Here is an 18,433-nt window from a genome sequence, read left to right as displayed (position 1 = left end):
AGAGTCTTATGTGGAAAAAAATAAGAACTGATGGAACAGAGAGGCAGTAACAACTGATTTAGCTCGTGTTTGTGTGTGTGCGATTTTAACCACTTCCTTGGATTCTTAGATTACACCAGGGATACTTAGATAATCTGTAACTAAACTAACTGATATATAACCAACCATTAACTTCAGAGAGTCAGGCTTTAATTTCTGGGGATTTGGTAGTGTTTTCAGATGGACTCGATGATCTTAGAGGTCTTTCCTTACCTAAACGACTGTATGATTCCATGATACGCAGTGTGTTTCCGGCAAATTTCCACTTCTGAAGCACGTAAGACTACACATACACACACAACCCCGCTCTTCCGGAACCCCGAGACAGGCCCTAGCTGGCCACACCTGCAAGCAGAGCTGACACCTTCCAAACCTTTCCCAAACTTTCTGCTGCAGAGAACTGGGCTGAACAGGTGGGCGTAGTGTGGTACTGACACCGTGCCTGCGCCAGGACGAGACCCCAGCCCCGATGGCTGCTGCGGGCCAGGACTGAGCTCCCATGGCTGCCGCGGCTGGAGTTACTCGCAGGAAAGGGCGGGAGTCGCGTGTCTTATCCAGCCCTCTGATTGGTCGCTGCCCGAGGAGGGTGCTTGTGACTCGAGGAGCGGCTGGGTACTTGTCATTGGTGAGACTCCCTGAGGTAATTCGCATTCCAATTGGCGAGAAGATTATTTCTGCGATTTGATTGGCTAGAGAGCAGCGCGGGGGATTTTCCCGTTCCGGTGGGCGCTGACCTTGCTTTGCCCGGCAGTGGAGGTGGTGTTCGCCCCGTGTCTCTCGTCAGCTGCAGCCATGGTGGCTTACTGGCGGCAGGCCGGGCTCAGGTATGCGCCTGGGCAGGCAAGATGCCTCTCGCGACGTTTGCAGTGGCCGGAGGCGAGGGCTCCGCAGGGAGGGCTGTCGGGGTCACCGCTGTGCCTCTGCGGGGGGTGGGGGCGCTTTCGGGACAGATTCGAGTCTCCCCTTCGTTCTCTCTCCCTTTCTCTCCTGTCTTTAGTTACATCCGCTATTCCCAGATCTGTGCCCAGGTTGTTAGAGCGGCCATGAAGCCTCAGTACAAAGCAGAGGCAGAGAGGGCGGCAATGGCTACCGTGAAAACGGTAAAACCCAAGAAGGAATAAGATGTAAGTAAAACGAGGAGGCTGTCGAGCGTCGTAATTTTTTTACACGTGGAGTGTTGCTTTCCCAGTGTGGGTCGGGTTAATGATGGTCCGTAGCTGCTTGGTTCATTTCGTGCTGGATGTGGGTAATCAGCTCTTGTCGTGCGTGAAACGGGACCAGATCAGTGACTGGTTTAGTGCCAGTGTGTGCGGGTGTCGCTGCATGCTGATGACGTGTGGGATAGGAAGCTGCTTCATCTTATTAGTTCAGTGGAGGGAGATGTGCTATCCATCAAGCCCTGCTTTGAAAGACTTGAGACTTAGTCGGCGTTCATACGGATTTACACAAAACACCTGGGTTTCTGTAGCAATCTTCATAGGTTTCTTGTCCCTCGCTTAACCAAGCCAACAGACTCCCTGAACTGCAGTTCCCCTCATCAGAGACTTTATTTGTGTAAGGGTTATCAACTGTGTGTAAAAGATAGGTACCACTTGTACTTCTTTTTGTGACATTGCATGCATCATGAGCAGCTGACATCTGAGTAGAGCAGCTTATTCTGAGATTAAATATTATCTGTTTTATTGTTATATGTTAAATTATTGAGGCATACCTTGTGCATATTCTTGATTCAAATAACTTGTATTTTAAATCTCTCATAGGAACTGATTTATGGTGAATAACAGCAAACTGCAAAGCTGTAGGCAAGCTCAAGACTGCAATATAATGTCATCACATTAACTGCAAAACTTGCCTCTATGTAAATGAGCATGCTAATAAATCCAATTTCTGTTAAGCTAATGTGTGTAAAGTGTTGTTCCTCTTCAAAGCACTCTACCTTGCAGAGACATCTCTGTTTAAAATAGTTTTGATTACAGTCTACCATTCAATAGCAACTTATATTTATTTTCAAGGCAAATCTCTTGCTGGATTTCATGCTCATATTTCAGGTACATAAATGGGAGAGAGATTTAATTGTTTGAAACTTTTCTGCCTGCTTAATTTCAGTGATTAATGATTACTTTGGAAAAGAGTTTTTCTCACTAAAACCTATGTGAGCAGAGAATATAGGCATATAATTTTAATACTTCTGTCATCTCTCTCTACTGGAAGTGGTACACTGTTGGCTTTAAAATTCTGTGTCATCATGGTGTTCCTCATAGCCTTAGAAGACTAACTCAGGGAAAAACAATTTGATGAGACTTGGGATTACAACTAAACTGAAGGCAGGATATGCTACTGTCGATGTGCTGCACAGGATCCAGTCTCCAAAGCTGTTTTGAACACTCACCTGTGAATTGGGAGTTGGAAGACCTGGGTGAAGAAAGGAGGTGCAGAACTCACTGGACCATACGCTGGTCTCAGCCATTGGTTATCCTTTGTTTTACTACTGTGTCACTTTACTGAGGGGAGAGTGACATGCATTCACTGGGAGACTTAAGAGAGGAGGGTGACACTGCCATCTACTCTTGGCTAGGGGACAAAGTCATACTTCACCTGTGCTGGCTGAGGGAAGTGCTTGCATGTTCCTGCTGCTGTGTGTATTCACAGGAAGTACAGGACTGTCCCCTGCACAGGAAGAAATGCAGCATGCTTAAAGAGCTGGCTCCAGGGCTGTTCACCTGGACACTCCAGCTGCTGACTTAAACAGGAGGCATCACTTCAGAGTACAGTAAACTCATCCAAGAATATTTTTTTTTAATGTAATTTAAAATTAGTCCTTACAAGAATAAACTGTGACTTTTGTCTGAAATGTTTCAAGTAGTAAAGTAGTTTATAGCTGGGTGTATAGTTTTTATTTTAAGGAATACTATAAATACAGTGTGAAATAGATGGCTGTGAATGGAAAGAAACCTTTCTTTCCTGAAGTCGAGATACGTTTTTGATTTGGTGATGGTTGCTGAAATTATCTATCTAGCTGCAAACCATTCTATCCATTTTGCTGTACTGAGAGGAAGAAAATTTACAGTGGTTACTACATGGGGGGGGGAAAGCCACACTAAAACTTACAAGAGTGTTCACAACTTTCCTAACATAAATCAATCTATAGCTTGAAATAGAAACAAACCACGCAATGATCATGAATACAAGCACTGCAATAATATAAGCCAGCAATGTGATAGAACTACTAATGTACTTAAAAAAAGTAGTAAAAATGTGCATATTCATTCTTTTGCCCCACATTGTTCTCCCCTCTGCAACATAAGGCACTAAACTGCAGGTCTGCATCAGTCTGTGGAATGTGTAATAAAATCAATGCTGCCTTTACAGGCTTTACAGAAGTGCATGTGTCCTAAACCCCAGTGACAAGTTCACAAATAAAACACAGACTGTTTACCTGAGAATAAATACATGTGATGAGCTGACAATAGAATATTTTGCTGTGGCTTCTGTTCCTGATCTCTATACAGACACAGAGAGGCTGTACATTACATTCATTCTCTGATGATAATACGCTAAAAGTGAGTACATTTACAAGAAAGACTTATTGGGCCAGCTTGTCTTCATGGTGGCTCTGTTTTGGAGAGGTTCAGTGTCAACAGTTGTTTAGGAGAGTAAAGCACAGCTGCCATTAATTTCAAAAGCACTGTACTATGATAGTGGATATATGTTGGCCAGATGCATAGACAAAACTCTTAAGAAAGGTGCTATTTTTGGTATGTGGATGACAGCTACTGCTGCTTCTTTAGTGACTGTCAATAGGCTTATTTGGAGCATGTTTTGATATTGCCATTGTCTTTATGCTGCTTCCTTTTCTGGGCTGGCTTCCACTTCTACCTCTTCATACTCCTCAACATCTGCTGTTGCATCCTGGTACTGTTGGTACTCGGACACAAGGTCATTGGTGTTACCTTCTGCTTCAGAGAACTCCATCTCATCCATTCCTTCACCAGTATACCAGTGGAGAAATGCTTTTCTTCTGAACATAGCTGAGAACTGTTCAGAAACCCTGATGAAAAGCTCCTGAATGGCTGTGTTATTGCCAATGAAGGTAGCTGCCATCTTCAGCCCTCGTGGTGGTATGTCACACACGGCCACTTTGACATTATTAGGGATCCACTCCACAAAGTAGGAACTGTTCTTGGTCTGGACAGACAGCAACTGCTCATCCACTTCTCTGGTAGACATTCGGCCTCTGAAGATGCATGCCACGGTCAAGTAACGTCCACGACGAGGGTCACAAGCTGCCATCATGTTGCGTGCATCAAACATCTGTTGAGTAAGCTCTGGCACTGAGAGGGCTCTGTACTGTTGGCTGCCTCGAGCTGTCAGTGGAGCAAAGCCTGGCATAAAGAAATGCAGGCGAGGAAAGGGCACCATGTTAACAGCCAGCTTCCTCAGATCTGCATTCAGCTGCCCGGGAAAACGGAGTGAAGTTGTGACACCGCTCATCGTTAGGGACACTAAATGGTTGAGGTCTCCATATGTGGGATTGGTGAGCTTTAAAGTTCTAAAGCATATGTCGTATAGAGCTTCATTGTCAATGCAAAAGGTTTCATCTGTGTTCTCTATTAGCTGATGGATGGAGAGGATGGCATTATATGGCTCTACGACCGTGTCAGATACTTTGGGTGAAGGCACAACGCTGAAAGTGTTCATAATCCTGTCGGGATATTCTTCTCTGATTTTGTTGATGAGGAGAGTGCCCATACCTGAGCCTGTGCCACCACCCAGCGAATGGATGAGCTGGAATCCCTGAAGGCAGTCACAGCTCTCACACTCGTTCCTGACCACATCCATGACATTTTCAATCAGTTCAGCACCTTCTGTGTAATGACCCTTAGCCCAGTTGTTTCCAGCACCTGAATTACCTGTGAACAGAATTACAGAAACAGCAACCACAAAATTAACAAGAGAATTTCTAAAGGCTGCAAAGGTGAGAGTTAAAAGGTGGTTTGGGGACAGCTGACTCTAGTTAATTTGCTGGCAGCATGCTGTACATACCATGAATAAAATTGTCAGGCCGGAAGAGTGGGCCTATTTTGCTGGATCGTACGCTGTCCATTGTACCAGGTTCCAGGTCCACCAAGATAGAACGTGGCACGTATTTATGGGCTAGGACAACAGAAAACCAATGTGAACAATTACTGTTAGAGCTAGGCTTAGAATCTACTGTGAAAAATCCAACACAGCTACAGTGATTTGGGGATTTTTATTTTTAATTACTTATTTTAATCTTCATGTTGGCTCTGCAGATTGCTGTGCCAACACCCTTAGTGTGCTGAGCACTTACAGTAAGCCTCGTTGAAGTACACATTAATTCGCTCAAGCTGCAGCGATGCACCCCCACGGTAGTTTCCAGCGATGTCAATCCCATGTTCATCACTTATCACCTCCCAAAACTGAAAAAGAAAAAGGTTCAATGCACTCACATAGGTTATGTTTTTTTTCAGCACAATGTGCTCAGCACCAACTCTGCTGCACTTTTGCCTGACTGCACAGAAAGTGGGAACTCTGCCCCAAGCCAGGGGGTCTTTTTCCACATACACACTGCAACAGAGCAGGGATCCTCCTCACTTCCCTAGTAAGTTCAAGGGAGAAGTTTAGTAGGCCATTTGTGCTGCTTAGCTCTCATCCATGCACTAAGAGGTGGAGACCCTCAGTTTGTTCCCTTTGTAGTAAAATTAAAATCATGTTAAATAACACAGGTACTAGTTAGTATGAGCTACATAAAAGTCAGAGGAGGTGTGGGGTGTAGCATGGATTGGGGAAGGCTGCATTAGGGGCCTGCTATGCACAAGTGGGACTGTGGCACAGCAAAAACAGCTCAGACAAGTTTGTATGTGAGCAAAGCTTCCCACAAACAGCTGTCGGTCTTGGACAGCCTATCTTGACATTCATGTGGATGGCTTGTACTGGGGTGCTTATCTAGGCAGCAGCCACAGCACTGTTAATGCAGACACACCCACCCATGATAATGACCAGCCTATTTTAATTGTAAAAGCCTCCTCATTTAGCAGCATTTTGAGTATACAAATACATCATTGTCAACATGTGTGCATGCACTCTTCCACAGGTCTTACTAGAAACAAGTGGTTTCCAGTTCAATGGCAACAGAAAAAACACAAACTTTTCAACTATCACAGTGGCTGCGTTCAAATTACTTGGGTCTAACCCGACATTCTCTGTCCATCAACAGCTTCATTTCTAATAAAAGGAATGAAGGTGAGATTTGTGGGAACAAGAAATGGAGGAAGAACACAATAGAACTTGTATCGTCAAAGATATCTCAGACCCACACCAAAATCCTCCCAATGACATGACTGCCCCTTGCAGACGGCCACTTAGGCAGGAATCTTTAACTGCACTTCGTGCCACCCAGAAAAACCTAATTGGTTACTGACAGAATGGGTAATGACCTGTCATTAATAAATTCCCATATTGATAATTGTAATATGGCAGAATTCCTGCTGCATGACATTACAGCTTTGCAGTCCTGGAATTCCTGGATCCTTCACTAATTGCAGTATTTTGCAGACTAGATTATTGTCCCTGGGAATATGAGCTCCAGCAGGAATGCTCTGGAGCATTTATACTCACAGTGCCATAGTTATTGCTTTATTTTTTGACACTCTTAACATTAACCTTTGCACGAGGACCAAGACCATCTTCTGACTTTCATACTGAAATAGGCCATGGATCCTACCAAAGTAATTATTCCACCCAAAAGTCCCCATCTGTTAATGACATTTGACCTGCTACAAACTTACTACTAATGACCAATATGGAAAAGAGACCTTACCTTAGAGCCAATTTGGTTCCCACACTGGCCAATCTGGAGGTGCACAATTTCACGCATTTTGTGTAGCTTAGACCTGTTGGTGGCTAAACCTAACACGGGATTTCTAGTTGCAGTCCCCAGAACAAGCCCACTTTCTGCTTCTCTATCAGCTACACCCAGCACAGTCTGTCCCAAGTGCCTTTTTATACTGGCGGAACTGTCACTCAGCCAGCAAGGGGAGTAGCCAGTTCCTCAGGCTGCTCAGCAGAGCATTTCACCAGGAGACAAAGTGCCTGGGTACAGGAGAACAGGTAGATTACTGAGTGGCTTCAAACATTCTCTCATGCATTTCCTTACACTTAATTCCAGTTCTCTGTGCAACAAACTGATCGAGGAGTATCTGTGCACACTGTATTTTTGTTAATGCTATTATATACATTGTATATATACACAAACATGTATGCATATATAAAGATTATAGCCCAAAAGGACCATTCTTAATTTATTAAGTATGTGTGCTTTTGCCACAATTAAAATTTTAACACCATGTGAGTTGTGCAGGACAACATCCATAAAAAAACCCCAATAACACCTTCTGATCAGCAGCCTCCTATGATAATCAGCATGTTGCCAGGCAAACCTGTATTTCACTAAGAAGCATCACTCTCAGTATCTTACTGCATGGAGGAAAGGGACAGGATCAATAACAAAAAAGTACTTTGTAAAACATGAAATGGCACTGTCAGTGATAAATGTTCCATAAACATTTAACAAGAATCCATCAATTTCAGCTGATCTAAAATCTGAATCACCTTGTGACTAACTTGCACAGGATCTCACTTTCTTTTCCCCCCCCTCTCTCTCTCTCTCTTTTCCTTTCCTGCCATTAAGCAGCACAGTATTTCTTATATTTGTTTTCTTATACCTGAGATGGAATAGTTCAGAACCTGTCAGAAAAATGCAAGAAGTAGAAAGCCAGTCCCACTGAACTACAATGTTCACTGTGTGAAATGTTTCACTTCATTAAAGGGAATGATACAAGGCTGAGCAAAACATGACAGTCATGTTGCCAGCTGATAAACAGGACTAGTATCACTGAGCAGCAGAAACCCAGAACAGACCATCCTCTGGAAACTTGTAGTAGTTTTATTATATGTCAGATGACTGTCAGTGCTTTGCAACTGTTTCTTTTAAGGACAGGAAAAAGAGCTATAATTAGGAAAGGACCTTTAAATTCTTTTATACGAAAAAGACAACAGTGGAAGGCCTTGACTCACTCAAAGTAACTACGTCACCACTTTATGGGTTGCTGAAGATAAGGAATTTCTGAGCTTCCATATTGTTCCAAAATTAAAAATCAGCTTATTCCAGACTTCCCTGCCACAGATGACTTCCACTTCTTCCCCCAGCAAACAGAGGAACAGACAACTGCTCCTGGCAGCGTTTAGCACCAGAACTGCGCAGTAAAGAAAGTGGCTAGCCAACATTCTGTCATCCTCTGCTGAGCAATGAGTTGTCCTCAGTAAGGAGCTATGAAAACCAGACTTCAAATTCAGGTAGATTTCATTGTTTCCTTTAAACACAATAGTTTTATTATTTCCCCAAAAATTACATATTCTCTGAACAGTTTAGTTTACCCAGCAAGACAACATGACGGTTCTGGTCCATTGCCACTATGTAGACACTTTTTACAATGGCAGTGGATATCTTCTACAGATTCCTAAGACAAAATTCTGGAAAGGTTATTTGGACATTTTTGAAAGCAAACTGAATTTTGTTCATGCACATTCTGTATCTGGTTTTTAGCTAAAAGTAATAGCACAGTTCTGAGTTGTACATTGAATTGCTGCATTCTGATTGGGAGCTGCACTGATACACTGTGTCAGAGAGCTAGTGTCAGTAAATAAATACTACTGAAAATGTGCAATGTATTCATCTACAATACCAACAACTTGTGAGGATGCAGTTGTTAAGTCACTTTCCCAAAAAATTGGCAAAATAACTTCAGCAATATAAGTACTTGCTGAGACCATCTCATGAGTAAAGGGGACAAAAAAAAGGGGGGGTGAGGGGAAGTGAAAGAAATGTGCAATCCATTAATATTGGGTTTGTCTTCCTAAAAATAGCTCACAGCAACCAAGTGTCTCCTCTGAAGCACTTCTTTATAGAGTCTCAAAAATTACAGCACATGACACAAGGTACCTGAGGTGCTTTGTGAAGCAAAGGTGGTTTTGTGCCTGTTTTTCCTTTCCTCCCCAACTGTATTTTTGTGAACCTCCAAGCCTGCCTTTATCACAAACCTGGTCTATGAAAAGCTTGTTTCTCTGTATATTTGTCTGCAGGCCTGTCATTCCTTAGCTCTGAGAAACCTCAAGCCTGTTAACTGCCTGAGCGTGCTTCCCAGGCACAGCCATGAACATGTGCTACTGCAGATTAGCGCCATGAGCGTCACCAGAGAAAGAGGAGATGGTGGCGGAAGGGCTGGCTTCAAGGGACCTTTGGCACTGTGGAGATTAGGAGCAGCCTAGCATTGGGCACAGCTATAACCAGCCTGCCCCACAGTGTTTATTATCAGGCCACCCACTGCTTCCATTGCCCTCAGAGTGGGCCCTTGATACCAAAGCCCTGGCAACGGGTGTAAGTTTAGACTACAAACAGCCAGGGCTTTTTTTGTTATTGGTTGGTTTGTTTCTATTTTTCATGGTTTGTTTTGTGGGTTTTGGTGGTTTTTTTTAATGGCACAATACCCACTAGCAACAAGCACCATGTGCAGGGAGCCACTCTGGGATACTCTCTCTCTCTTTTTGTGTGTGTGTGACTATGGTTTGCTTGGGAGGAACTAGCTCCTCCCCTGTTCAGATTGAGATAATCCTGGTTACAGACCACCAGATAATTTGAGAGAGATCTGTGAATGGCTAACAGATGAGCTGATGATAGCTTCATATAATCTGGGCTAGCAACATCATCCTCAGGAATGATACCAAAACACATTGCATTCAACAGGCACTAAAGGCTACCCGCTTCATATATTTAAAGATTGCCTCTCTCTGACAGGTGGCCCAAAGGCAACCAGGTAGGATTGCCCAATGTAGGCTATCATCAGCAGGAGGAACCCTTATCCCTTATGGGATCCCCATCCCAAATAGGTTTTGGTGCAGTTGAACACCCAAGCAATTAACTAACTTCCCCAAACTGCAGATTATGACCTGGCAAAATGTTACTCCTTGCAGCACATTAATTTATCTGTGCCCTTACTCGGGCCAAATTGGCACAACTTCAGTGACTGTTGAGTTTGGATCATTTGATGAACTGATTAAAAAATCAATTGCCCAGCAGTCAGGCTCAGCTCCTGCTCTGCTGTTCCCTTCATTGTAGTGGTTCTCAGTGCCTCAATTTCTCTATTCACAATGTGAAGTTAATAAATCTCCTACCTTTTACAAAAAGTTTTGAGAGCTAAGGAAGAAAAGCTATGAGGGAAGAACTGGCTGTGGTTTACTAATCCTGTTTACCACACATGAAAGCTCTAGCCAACATATGGAAAGGAGGTACACACAGATACTTAAAGCTTCTGCAGGTAAATTAGGAAATTGTTTTCACTATTGACTAAATCATGCAGCAGATAGTAAAGCATCTTCAAATGCGCTGAACCCTAAAGAAGAGCCCAAAAGATTAACACTGGCTTGCATTCCTTTGTAAATTGTAGCATAAAAGGGCTTGAGAAATTCAAAATGTAGGACTAGCAAAAAAATCCAACCAAACAAAAAATCCCAGCCTGCCTGCTTTATGCAATCACAGAGTCACTGGGTGCAGTCTTACACAATGCTGATGTGTTAGGCTAAAGGTGAAGAAAACAGGAACCTGGTCACACACAGGGTCTGCACCTGCCCCAGATACAAGTCCTCGTATTACACCTCCTGTATGGACAGCAAGGTTGTTTGATATCTTGTATCATCACAATAAATAGCTGTAATAGCTATTCAAAAGCCTTAAACTTTTTTAAAAAGTCGGGGAGTTGTTTTTTTTTGGGGGGGGGGTTCTGGTTGGTTGGTTGATTTGGTGGGGTTTTTTGTTTGGTTGGTTGGGGTGGGGTTGATGGGTTTTTTGAGCACGTGAGATAGGACAGACTTAGCAATGTACAGGCTCTGCTTGACCTTACTGAGTCCAGGGAACTAGAGTTGTTTAGTCTGGAGAAAAGGAGACTAAGAGAGACCTTGTCCTCTACACCTACCTGGAAGGAGGTTGTAGTGAGGTGGGGGTCGGTCTCTTCTCCCAGTAACAAGGACAGACCAAGAGAAAAAGGCCTCAAGTTGTGCCAGGGGAGGTTTAGGCTGCAGATTAGGAAAAAAAAAAATTCAACGAAAGAGTTGTCGAGCCTTGGGATAGGCTGCCCAGGGAAGTGGTAGAATCCCCATCCTAGGATGGATTTAAAAGCCGTGCAGATGCAACGCTGAGGGACACGGTTTAGTGGTGACCCGGCACAGTCTCCGCCAGCTGCAATGACTCCACGATTCTGTGATTAGATACACGATGATAAGCGCCACCTGAAGAACTGAAGGGTGGCTCCGCGTCCCTCCTGCTTCAGGTGAGCACACAGCGCCGGGCTGTGCCGAGCCCTGGGCACTCCGCCTGCTGGCACCGCCCATCGTCCGCGTCCGCCCGCCTCCGAGAGCTTCCCCATCGCCCTCAAAAGCCGGTGCCGCGCTGCGGTGGAAGGTGCTGCTGTCCCCAGCATGGCTGAACTGTCCTGGCGCCTCACGTCCCTGCTGCTGCTCTGGGGCTGCCTCTGCCCGGCCGCCCTCGCCGGGCTCTACTTCAGGGAAGGGCAGCACTGCTACAAGCCGGCCGCGCGCAAGGCCCCTGGGCTGAGGTGAGCTTTGTCCGTGCCGCCGCAGATTTCATAGGGCTGCCGCCCCGCAGCCGGACAGCCCAGGCCAACTCCACCGCCCCCCTCCAAAGGGCGTCACGGAGAGGACCCCAGGGAAAGGGTCTGGACAGGCACAGGCGTGGCCCACCAGCACGGGAAGGGGAGAGTTGCAAACCCGGCATTGCCCGGTCTCGGGCGGGGGGGGGGGGGGGGACTCTCCGGGGTGGCCTTCGCCCCGTTGTCAGGGAGGACCTCGGGGGCGCTCCCCGAGGCTGCCCTAGATCCCCGCTGCCTGAGAGGCCGCTCCTGTCCCCGCGGGGTCGCGGAGGCTCCCGGAGCGTGGGGGTCCCGGGGCCCACCGGCGGTCACGGGACCGGTCACGCTGCCGCGGTCACGTGAGGCGTTCGCCGCCTCATCGCGAAACTCGGAGAAAATCTGCACGGTTTGCCTGAAAGTGCAGCGCGGGCGCTAGTTCTACTTTCTTCCTCTACGTAGGACCTACCCCCGCCCGCACGAGTACCTGGACGTGTCTGCGCTGCCCCAGAGCTGGGACTGGCGGAACGTGAACGGCATCAATTACGCTAGCACCACTCGGAACCAGCACATCCCGCAGTACTGCGGCTCCTGCTGGGCGCACGGCAGCACCAGCGCCTTGGCAGGTATGCGGGGTTCGGCTCACCTGCCGACCTGGGCACCCTCTGTCATTTAGATATCAGTAAGCAGAGGAAACTTGTCTTCAGCCAGTAAAACAGCTGGTGTGAATATGAGGTGATAAATTACTGCAGTGACTAACGCGGCAAAACCCGAGGACAGGATGTCTGTGAATGAGGAGTGGCTGAAGGAGCTGGAGTTTAGTCTGGAGAAAAGGAGGCCGAAGGGGAAACCTTATTGCTTACTACAGCCACCTGAAGGGAGGCTGGGGCTAGGTGGAGGTTGGTCTTTCCCCCCCAAGTATCAGGCAGTAAGACAAGATGAAAAGACCCCAAGTTGTGCCATGGAAGGTTTAGGTTGGACATAAGGATAAATTTCTTCATTGAAAGGGTTGTAAGGGCACGGACAGGCTGCCCCAGGAAGCAGTGGAACTATTGTCTCTGGACAGGTTTAAAAAGCATGTCAATGTGGTGCAGAGTGACATGGTTTAGTGGTGAGCTGGCCAAGATGGATTAATGGTTGGACTCGATCTTCAAGGTCCCTTCCAACCAAAACGATTCTGTGATTCTCTGAATACACCAGAAACAGGAAGTTTGGTTTCAATAAAGAAAAATATCAGAGCAAGGCTGTTCCCACCCTCTCAAAATTACGTGTGTGGGAATGTTGGCATGGTTAAAAAGCTGTTTGCAGGAGTTCCTTCAGTGCTCCTGTTAAACTGTTGAGGGCTGGGAGTAAGAACTGGGCTTTTTGCCCCCCTTCTTGGAGGTGATGGTAGCAGCAGATGTTGCAGTTACTGTGTCTCCTTCCCCTTTTTGGTACCTCGGCTTGCTGCACTGCATCTACATCAGCAAGGGGCTGCTCAAGGGATGGGTGGATATGAGGAACCAAAAGCAGCTGTAGCTTGTGGGAAGGGCCTGCAGAGTATTAGCATCAGTAGCTCTGTCATTCAAATGAGCCACAGAACACAGACAAATCTAGCTTTAGCAGAGATATCCGCCCCTTCTGCTGGGATAAGGGAAGCAGAGATTTGCTTCAGATGAAGAAATTTTCTCTATAGAGAGAGCAGATAATGATTTGCATACCACAGTAACATCCTGCAGAGGTACTGTTTGAACAGGGAGGCTGTAAGAGGATTAAGTGCACAGAAGAAAGAGGAAAGCGTGCAGAAAAGTGGAGAGAACGCAGATGTAAGCAGACAGCAGGAAACCACAAAGGACTGGTTTTTAAGCAGTACAAGAATACAGACATATGAAACTTGCTAGGATGTAGTGAAGTACTAGGACAGATAAAATATGGCAACTTCTTAATTCTGTAACTTTGGTTACAACTGAATTGTATGCCTAGGTATGTCAAAAAGTCTACATGGTTGACTGAAAACTAATGATTTCTTTTTAACTGCTGTCAGTATTTAAAGCATTCATTCCTTCTGCTGCTGGGAGGTTGGCTGGGATAATTCCTCCCAGATCTGTCAAGTATACTTGAATGTTGTTAGTACTAATAGGATTACAAGTACTAGAGTGGCATCAGTTAAGACTGTTAATGCACTGTGAGCAGCAGTTTATAAATACTCACCGGGAAGCTTTTCTGCCAAGTAAGCTCGTTGTTTCTGACAAAATAAGTCAGGAGGATGGCAATGCCTGTCTGAGATGGCAGGATAACAGTGAAATGTTGACATAACAGTGTGGATATGTTCTGAAAGCTTTTCCTTGCTTAAAGTTTGTAAAGTCTGTCTCTCAGCCAGAGACCTAGGCTGCATGGGCTTATGACTGTGCATGGGTTTATGCATAAATCTTTACTCCTGTAAAAGAGGTTAGTGAGAGATGGGTTTATAATGTGTGTTTGAAAACCCTTTGCTGTCAAAGCCAAGAAAACAGATCTGGAAGTTTTCAGAACCTGTGACTTGAATTAGAAGAGGTCTAGGGCACTTTCAAGGCTTAAACATCCTGCTCATCTGTATACTTCTGCTGCGTTTTTAATGGAAAAAAACTTCTAATGGAAACCCACAATAACACAGCCTCTACACACTGTGGGTCTCCCTCTCTCCAATAGAAGCTTTTCTAACTACAAGCAGTGCTGCCTGCAAAGTTGCAGGCTCAATGAGAGAGAGACAGGTTTAACACTACAAAGTTGCAATGTGCAACTACCCACATGTTCCACTAAACCCCCCTCATTTCTTGTCCTTACAGATCGAATCAACATAAAGAGGAAAGGCGCATGGCCTTCTGCATATCTCTCTGTTCAGAATGTGATTGACTGTGCTGAGGCAGGATCCTGTGAGGGTGGAGACCACTCAGGTGTTTGGACGTATGCCCATGACCATGGCATTCCAGATGAGACCTGCAACAACTACCAAGCTAAGGATCAAAGTATGATGCCTATATGTGTTGCTGTAAGGCTTCATCCCAGGTTTAGCAGATCTTAACACAAATATATTTTTAAAAAGTAGTTGTTTTGTGGGTTTCCAGTGCACTGGATCCTGCCCTTCAGCGTGGTACCTGCTCTTTGACTGACAGAACAGGTTTTCTTTACAGGGCTGTGTGTGTCTGTTTGTACTCTGGCTAGACAGACAAGTCCAGACAAGTTTGCACAGCTATATTGTGTTAACTTTATCTCTTAAGTTTGTGATACCTAATCTTGAATGTACTGAAATAATTACAAGTGTCACCTCCAGCTAAACAAAGGAGAAATGTAACCTTTGTCTGGTCATGAATGACCAGATTAGTTTATCTGTGGAGAAGCACATCTGAAACACTTCCTCACTGAACGACTTATGCCTTTGAAATAATGGATAGTAAATTGTGAGTGCAGGGACTTTAAGGAGAGTATGATTTAGCCACTACTCTTAATACTGGCCTCAAATAATTGAAAAGAAAAAAGTAAGCTTAGTGTTGTATTATTGATTCCCTTGAAGAAAAGTATTCTCTTGCCATGCTAAATGTCACTTTTGTTTTGTAGCGTGTAAGAAGTTTAACCAGTGTGGAACTTGTGTCACTTTTGGAGAATGCCACGTGATAAAGAACTACACTCTCTGGAAAGTTGCTGACTATGGGTCTGTCAGTGGAAGAGAAAAAATGATGGCAGAAATCTATACTAATGGACCAATTAGGTAAAAAAACCAACCTAACAAAACCCCCAAACCAACAAGCAAAACAAGAAAAACAACCCACACAGAAAACCCAACACACAAAAACACCCCACAGGAAACCAACAATCTCAATTAAAAAAAAAAAAGTTTATCCACTGGTAATATTGGGATTGAAATTCAGGAAACTCAGTCTGACTGAAACTCAGTTTGACTTCTCTAGAATATGTGAGCAGCTCTGCACTAATGTGCAGACTTTACCTTGTTTGTAGATAAATTGAGCTCTGAAGTCAATGCAAGAAAACCCACTGGTTTTCAGGCAGGCCCCTGCCCTGATCCCCTTTCATAAAATGCTTTCTCTCTTTTATTACAGCTGTGGCATAATGGCTACTGAAAAGTTGGATGCTTACACTGGAGGACTTTACACAGAGTACCACCCCTCACCTGTGGTCAATCATATTGTGTCTGTGGCTGGTTGGGGTGTAGAAAACGGCACAGAATACTGGATTGTTCGTAACTCGTGGGGTGAACCCTGGGTAAGGAAATGTGGGAACAAACATTTGAAGAGTGATTTTAGAAAGGTGGGAGTTTTCACTTGCAAACAGGAAGCTAACCTGTGGACAGGAAAAGTAAAACTTCCTTTGAACTAGACTAGCAATTACAAAAAAAACCCTAACTAACCTTAAGACAAGGATATTCAGCCAAAGTTTCCTGACTAATGTCAACTCATTGTAAATGCTACCCTTCCATGGACATGAAACTGCATTTTAAGGACAACTGTAAATTCCTGTTAGCTGTAGGCAAAAAAATCCAGTTACATATCTGGAATAATGTAAAATCATCAAAGTAGGTTGCCCTGTGAACCCTATGTTGCACTTATCTTCAGTGAATACACTAGATTCACTTAAATTCTTCATATTTGGAAGACAGAACTGACCCAATAGCACAAATTTTCTACAGTTATGCTTTCTAATTCACAATGCAAATTAATTCTTTACAGGGTGAAAGAGGGTGGCTGAGAATTGTGACAAGTGCATATAAAGGTGGAAGAGGAGCTGACTACAATCTTGCTATTGAAGAGGACTGTGCATATGGAGATCCTATACTTCCTTGATTCTATATTGTACATCTTTCTGCTTAGGAATGACTTGATTTGGAATCTTCCCAGCACAACCTTTTTCTGTTGAAGAAACAGTAGTCTAAAATGCTTTCACGGTTCAACACTATCAGGCAGCTTAGCAAAATCAGCCCAGTGAGCAACACACAGTCTTTACAGTAAGTAGATACAGAGCTGCCTGCACATAATTTACAACATAAATACACCTATGAAAAAATTGTTTGCCTGGATGCATACATACTGACTTAAAACACAAAAAATGTTTATATAAATCTATTTTTTTAAATACATTTCATGTAGACTGACCAGAAAGGAGAAAGTATACTCAATATTTGGGTCTACTGCTTACACTGAATTTTTCTGACAGTACTGAGCAAATATTTCACCACAAAGTGAAGGGGAAAAACAAAGCTAAATATGGACAGAAATTCAGAAACTAAAGCTCCTGTTGTTTCCTTGGCCTCCTCCTGAAACAATGTTGTTAGAAGTATCATGTAACACAGTTGTTTCTATTCAACCAAAATGGTAACAGGAATTGCTTTGATCAAAAGGCACATTTTAAACATATTTTAGTTATTTAGTTACTCTTGTCTTTGCTCAAATTCCTTGCTTTAGTATGTGATTGGCTGTGCCATTTTCCCCCTAAAGGGACAAAGTTTAAATTGCCACAAAAGGGAGCTGCTTGCTATGTGGCATATCTGTGCCATATCAAATGTTACTAACTGGCATTGTTAATTGCATTTAATAAAAAAACTTTTACATCATCGTGTGTTTTCAGTTGCTTTCTCTTGTAGCTAACAAGCAGTCTCATGTGGTAGACTAGCTACCCAAAGCTTACCCTGGTACTACTTGTACTGGACTCTTCCTTATGAAAGGGTTGGTCAACACAGTCTATACAGCAACTATGATGGTTCAAACAAATTCAAGGTAAGCCACACTGCTTACCTTGATACAAGATACAAGCTACACCTGCCTAGATTTAAAACTGTCTCCTTGGCTTTGCTTTCCCATAGCAAAATGACTCCAGAGAGCTAATAAGGATTAAAGCTGCCAAGCTACAGCAGTTGCTGTAACTGAAATTCCTTTGAAATATGAAGATGGTAGTATGACAGTACTGATTGGACCACCATGGAGTTTTAACTAGTTAAAAAAAGAATCTATAGGGAGAAATCACAAAAGGAACTCAAGTGTTTAAAGGAAGTGATACCAAGCCTGAACTCAGGAAAGCAGAAGTATACGCAATTTGAAAGCTGGCAAAGTTGCAGTGGGTGCAGGAACAAACTGCTCTTGCTACACTAAAAGGCAAGACAGAGCTACATCCTAAAATGAAGCTCTACAAGGTGAACTGTTCCTGCAGTTTATGCCACAAAGAAAGGAAGTCAGGGGCTACAACAAGCCAAACATATGCTAACTCTACTCACAACATTATGAATGATAGGCCTCAAGTTTAAATGGTGGAAAGATACGCAAAGAAGTTCAGAACAGCTTCTGAAGCAAGTTTTGCCTTTTCCAAGCTGTGCTTTAAGTTGATGAGAGCACTGTTATGATGGTAAGCTCCGTCACTGGAGTATGTGAGGAATCAACTAAGGAAATGAAAGATACACCACTTACAAGATTCTATACAATTGGCTGCTGTCTGAAGAATGATCAGGGTAGATTAGATGTCCCATTCACAAATCACTGATCACAGAGAAGAACAAAGTGGTTTCCTTTTAAATTTACATCTGGTTAGACTTACAACATCAGTGCCTTTTAGCAAGCAGGTTCTTCAGAAAAGATGTGCTTGGCAAAGCACAGTGGGCTTGTCTATACTCACATTTAAACAAACAGTATTTGCCTGTACAAAGAGAAGTCCAGTCC

The 18,433-nt window shown here is 44.1% G+C and overlaps 3 protein-coding genes across 3 annotated transcripts; 2 read left to right on the top strand and 1 right to left on the bottom strand.

Moving 5' to 3' along the window:
• Positions 1 to 726: 726 nt before the first annotated feature.
• On the top strand, positions 727 to 1,933 carry ATP5F1E (ATP synthase F1 subunit epsilon). The gene is made up of 3 exons (XM_054173445.1): positions 727 to 863; positions 1,037 to 1,163; positions 1,800 to 1,933. The coding sequence occupies exons 1-2, from the start codon at positions 832 to 834 to the stop codon at positions 1,158 to 1,160; spliced, it is 156 nt and encodes a 51-aa protein (XP_054029420.1). The 5' UTR covers positions 727 to 831; the 3' UTR covers positions 1,161 to 1,163; positions 1,800 to 1,933.
• A 1,193-nt stretch (positions 1,934 to 3,126) lies between these two features.
• On the bottom strand, positions 3,127 to 7,183 carry TUBB1 (tubulin beta 1 class VI). Its single transcript, XM_009903162.2, has 4 exons — positions 6,881 to 7,183; positions 5,372 to 5,480; positions 5,083 to 5,193; positions 3,127 to 4,949 (listed from the first exon to the last, which is right to left on the bottom strand). Exons 1-4 carry the CDS (start codon positions 6,935 to 6,937, stop codon positions 3,877 to 3,879), a joined length of 1,350 nt encoding a protein of 449 aa, XP_009901464.1. The 5' UTR covers positions 6,938 to 7,183; the 3' UTR covers positions 3,127 to 3,876.
• Positions 7,184 to 11,518: 4,335 nt separating this feature from the next.
• CTSZ (cathepsin Z) lies at positions 11,519 to 16,757 on the top strand. The gene is made up of 6 exons (XM_054173443.1): positions 11,519 to 11,726; positions 12,219 to 12,382; positions 14,561 to 14,740; positions 15,330 to 15,480; positions 15,830 to 15,992; positions 16,457 to 16,757. Exons 1-6 carry the CDS (start codon positions 11,590 to 11,592, stop codon positions 16,568 to 16,570), a joined length of 909 nt encoding a protein of 302 aa, XP_054029418.1. The 5' UTR covers positions 11,519 to 11,589; the 3' UTR covers positions 16,571 to 16,757.
• Positions 16,758 to 18,433: the final 1,676 nt, after the last annotated feature.

Source organism: Dryobates pubescens, chromosome 26 (genome assembly GCF_014839835.1).
Source record: "Dryobates pubescens isolate bDryPub1 chromosome 26, bDryPub1.pri, whole genome shotgun sequence".
NCBI classification, from domain to species: domain Eukaryota; kingdom Metazoa; phylum Chordata; class Aves; order Piciformes; family Picidae; genus Dryobates; species Dryobates pubescens.
The sequence above is the reverse complement of the archived record's forward strand: the minus strand, read 5'-3'. Positions and strand labels throughout refer to the sequence as shown.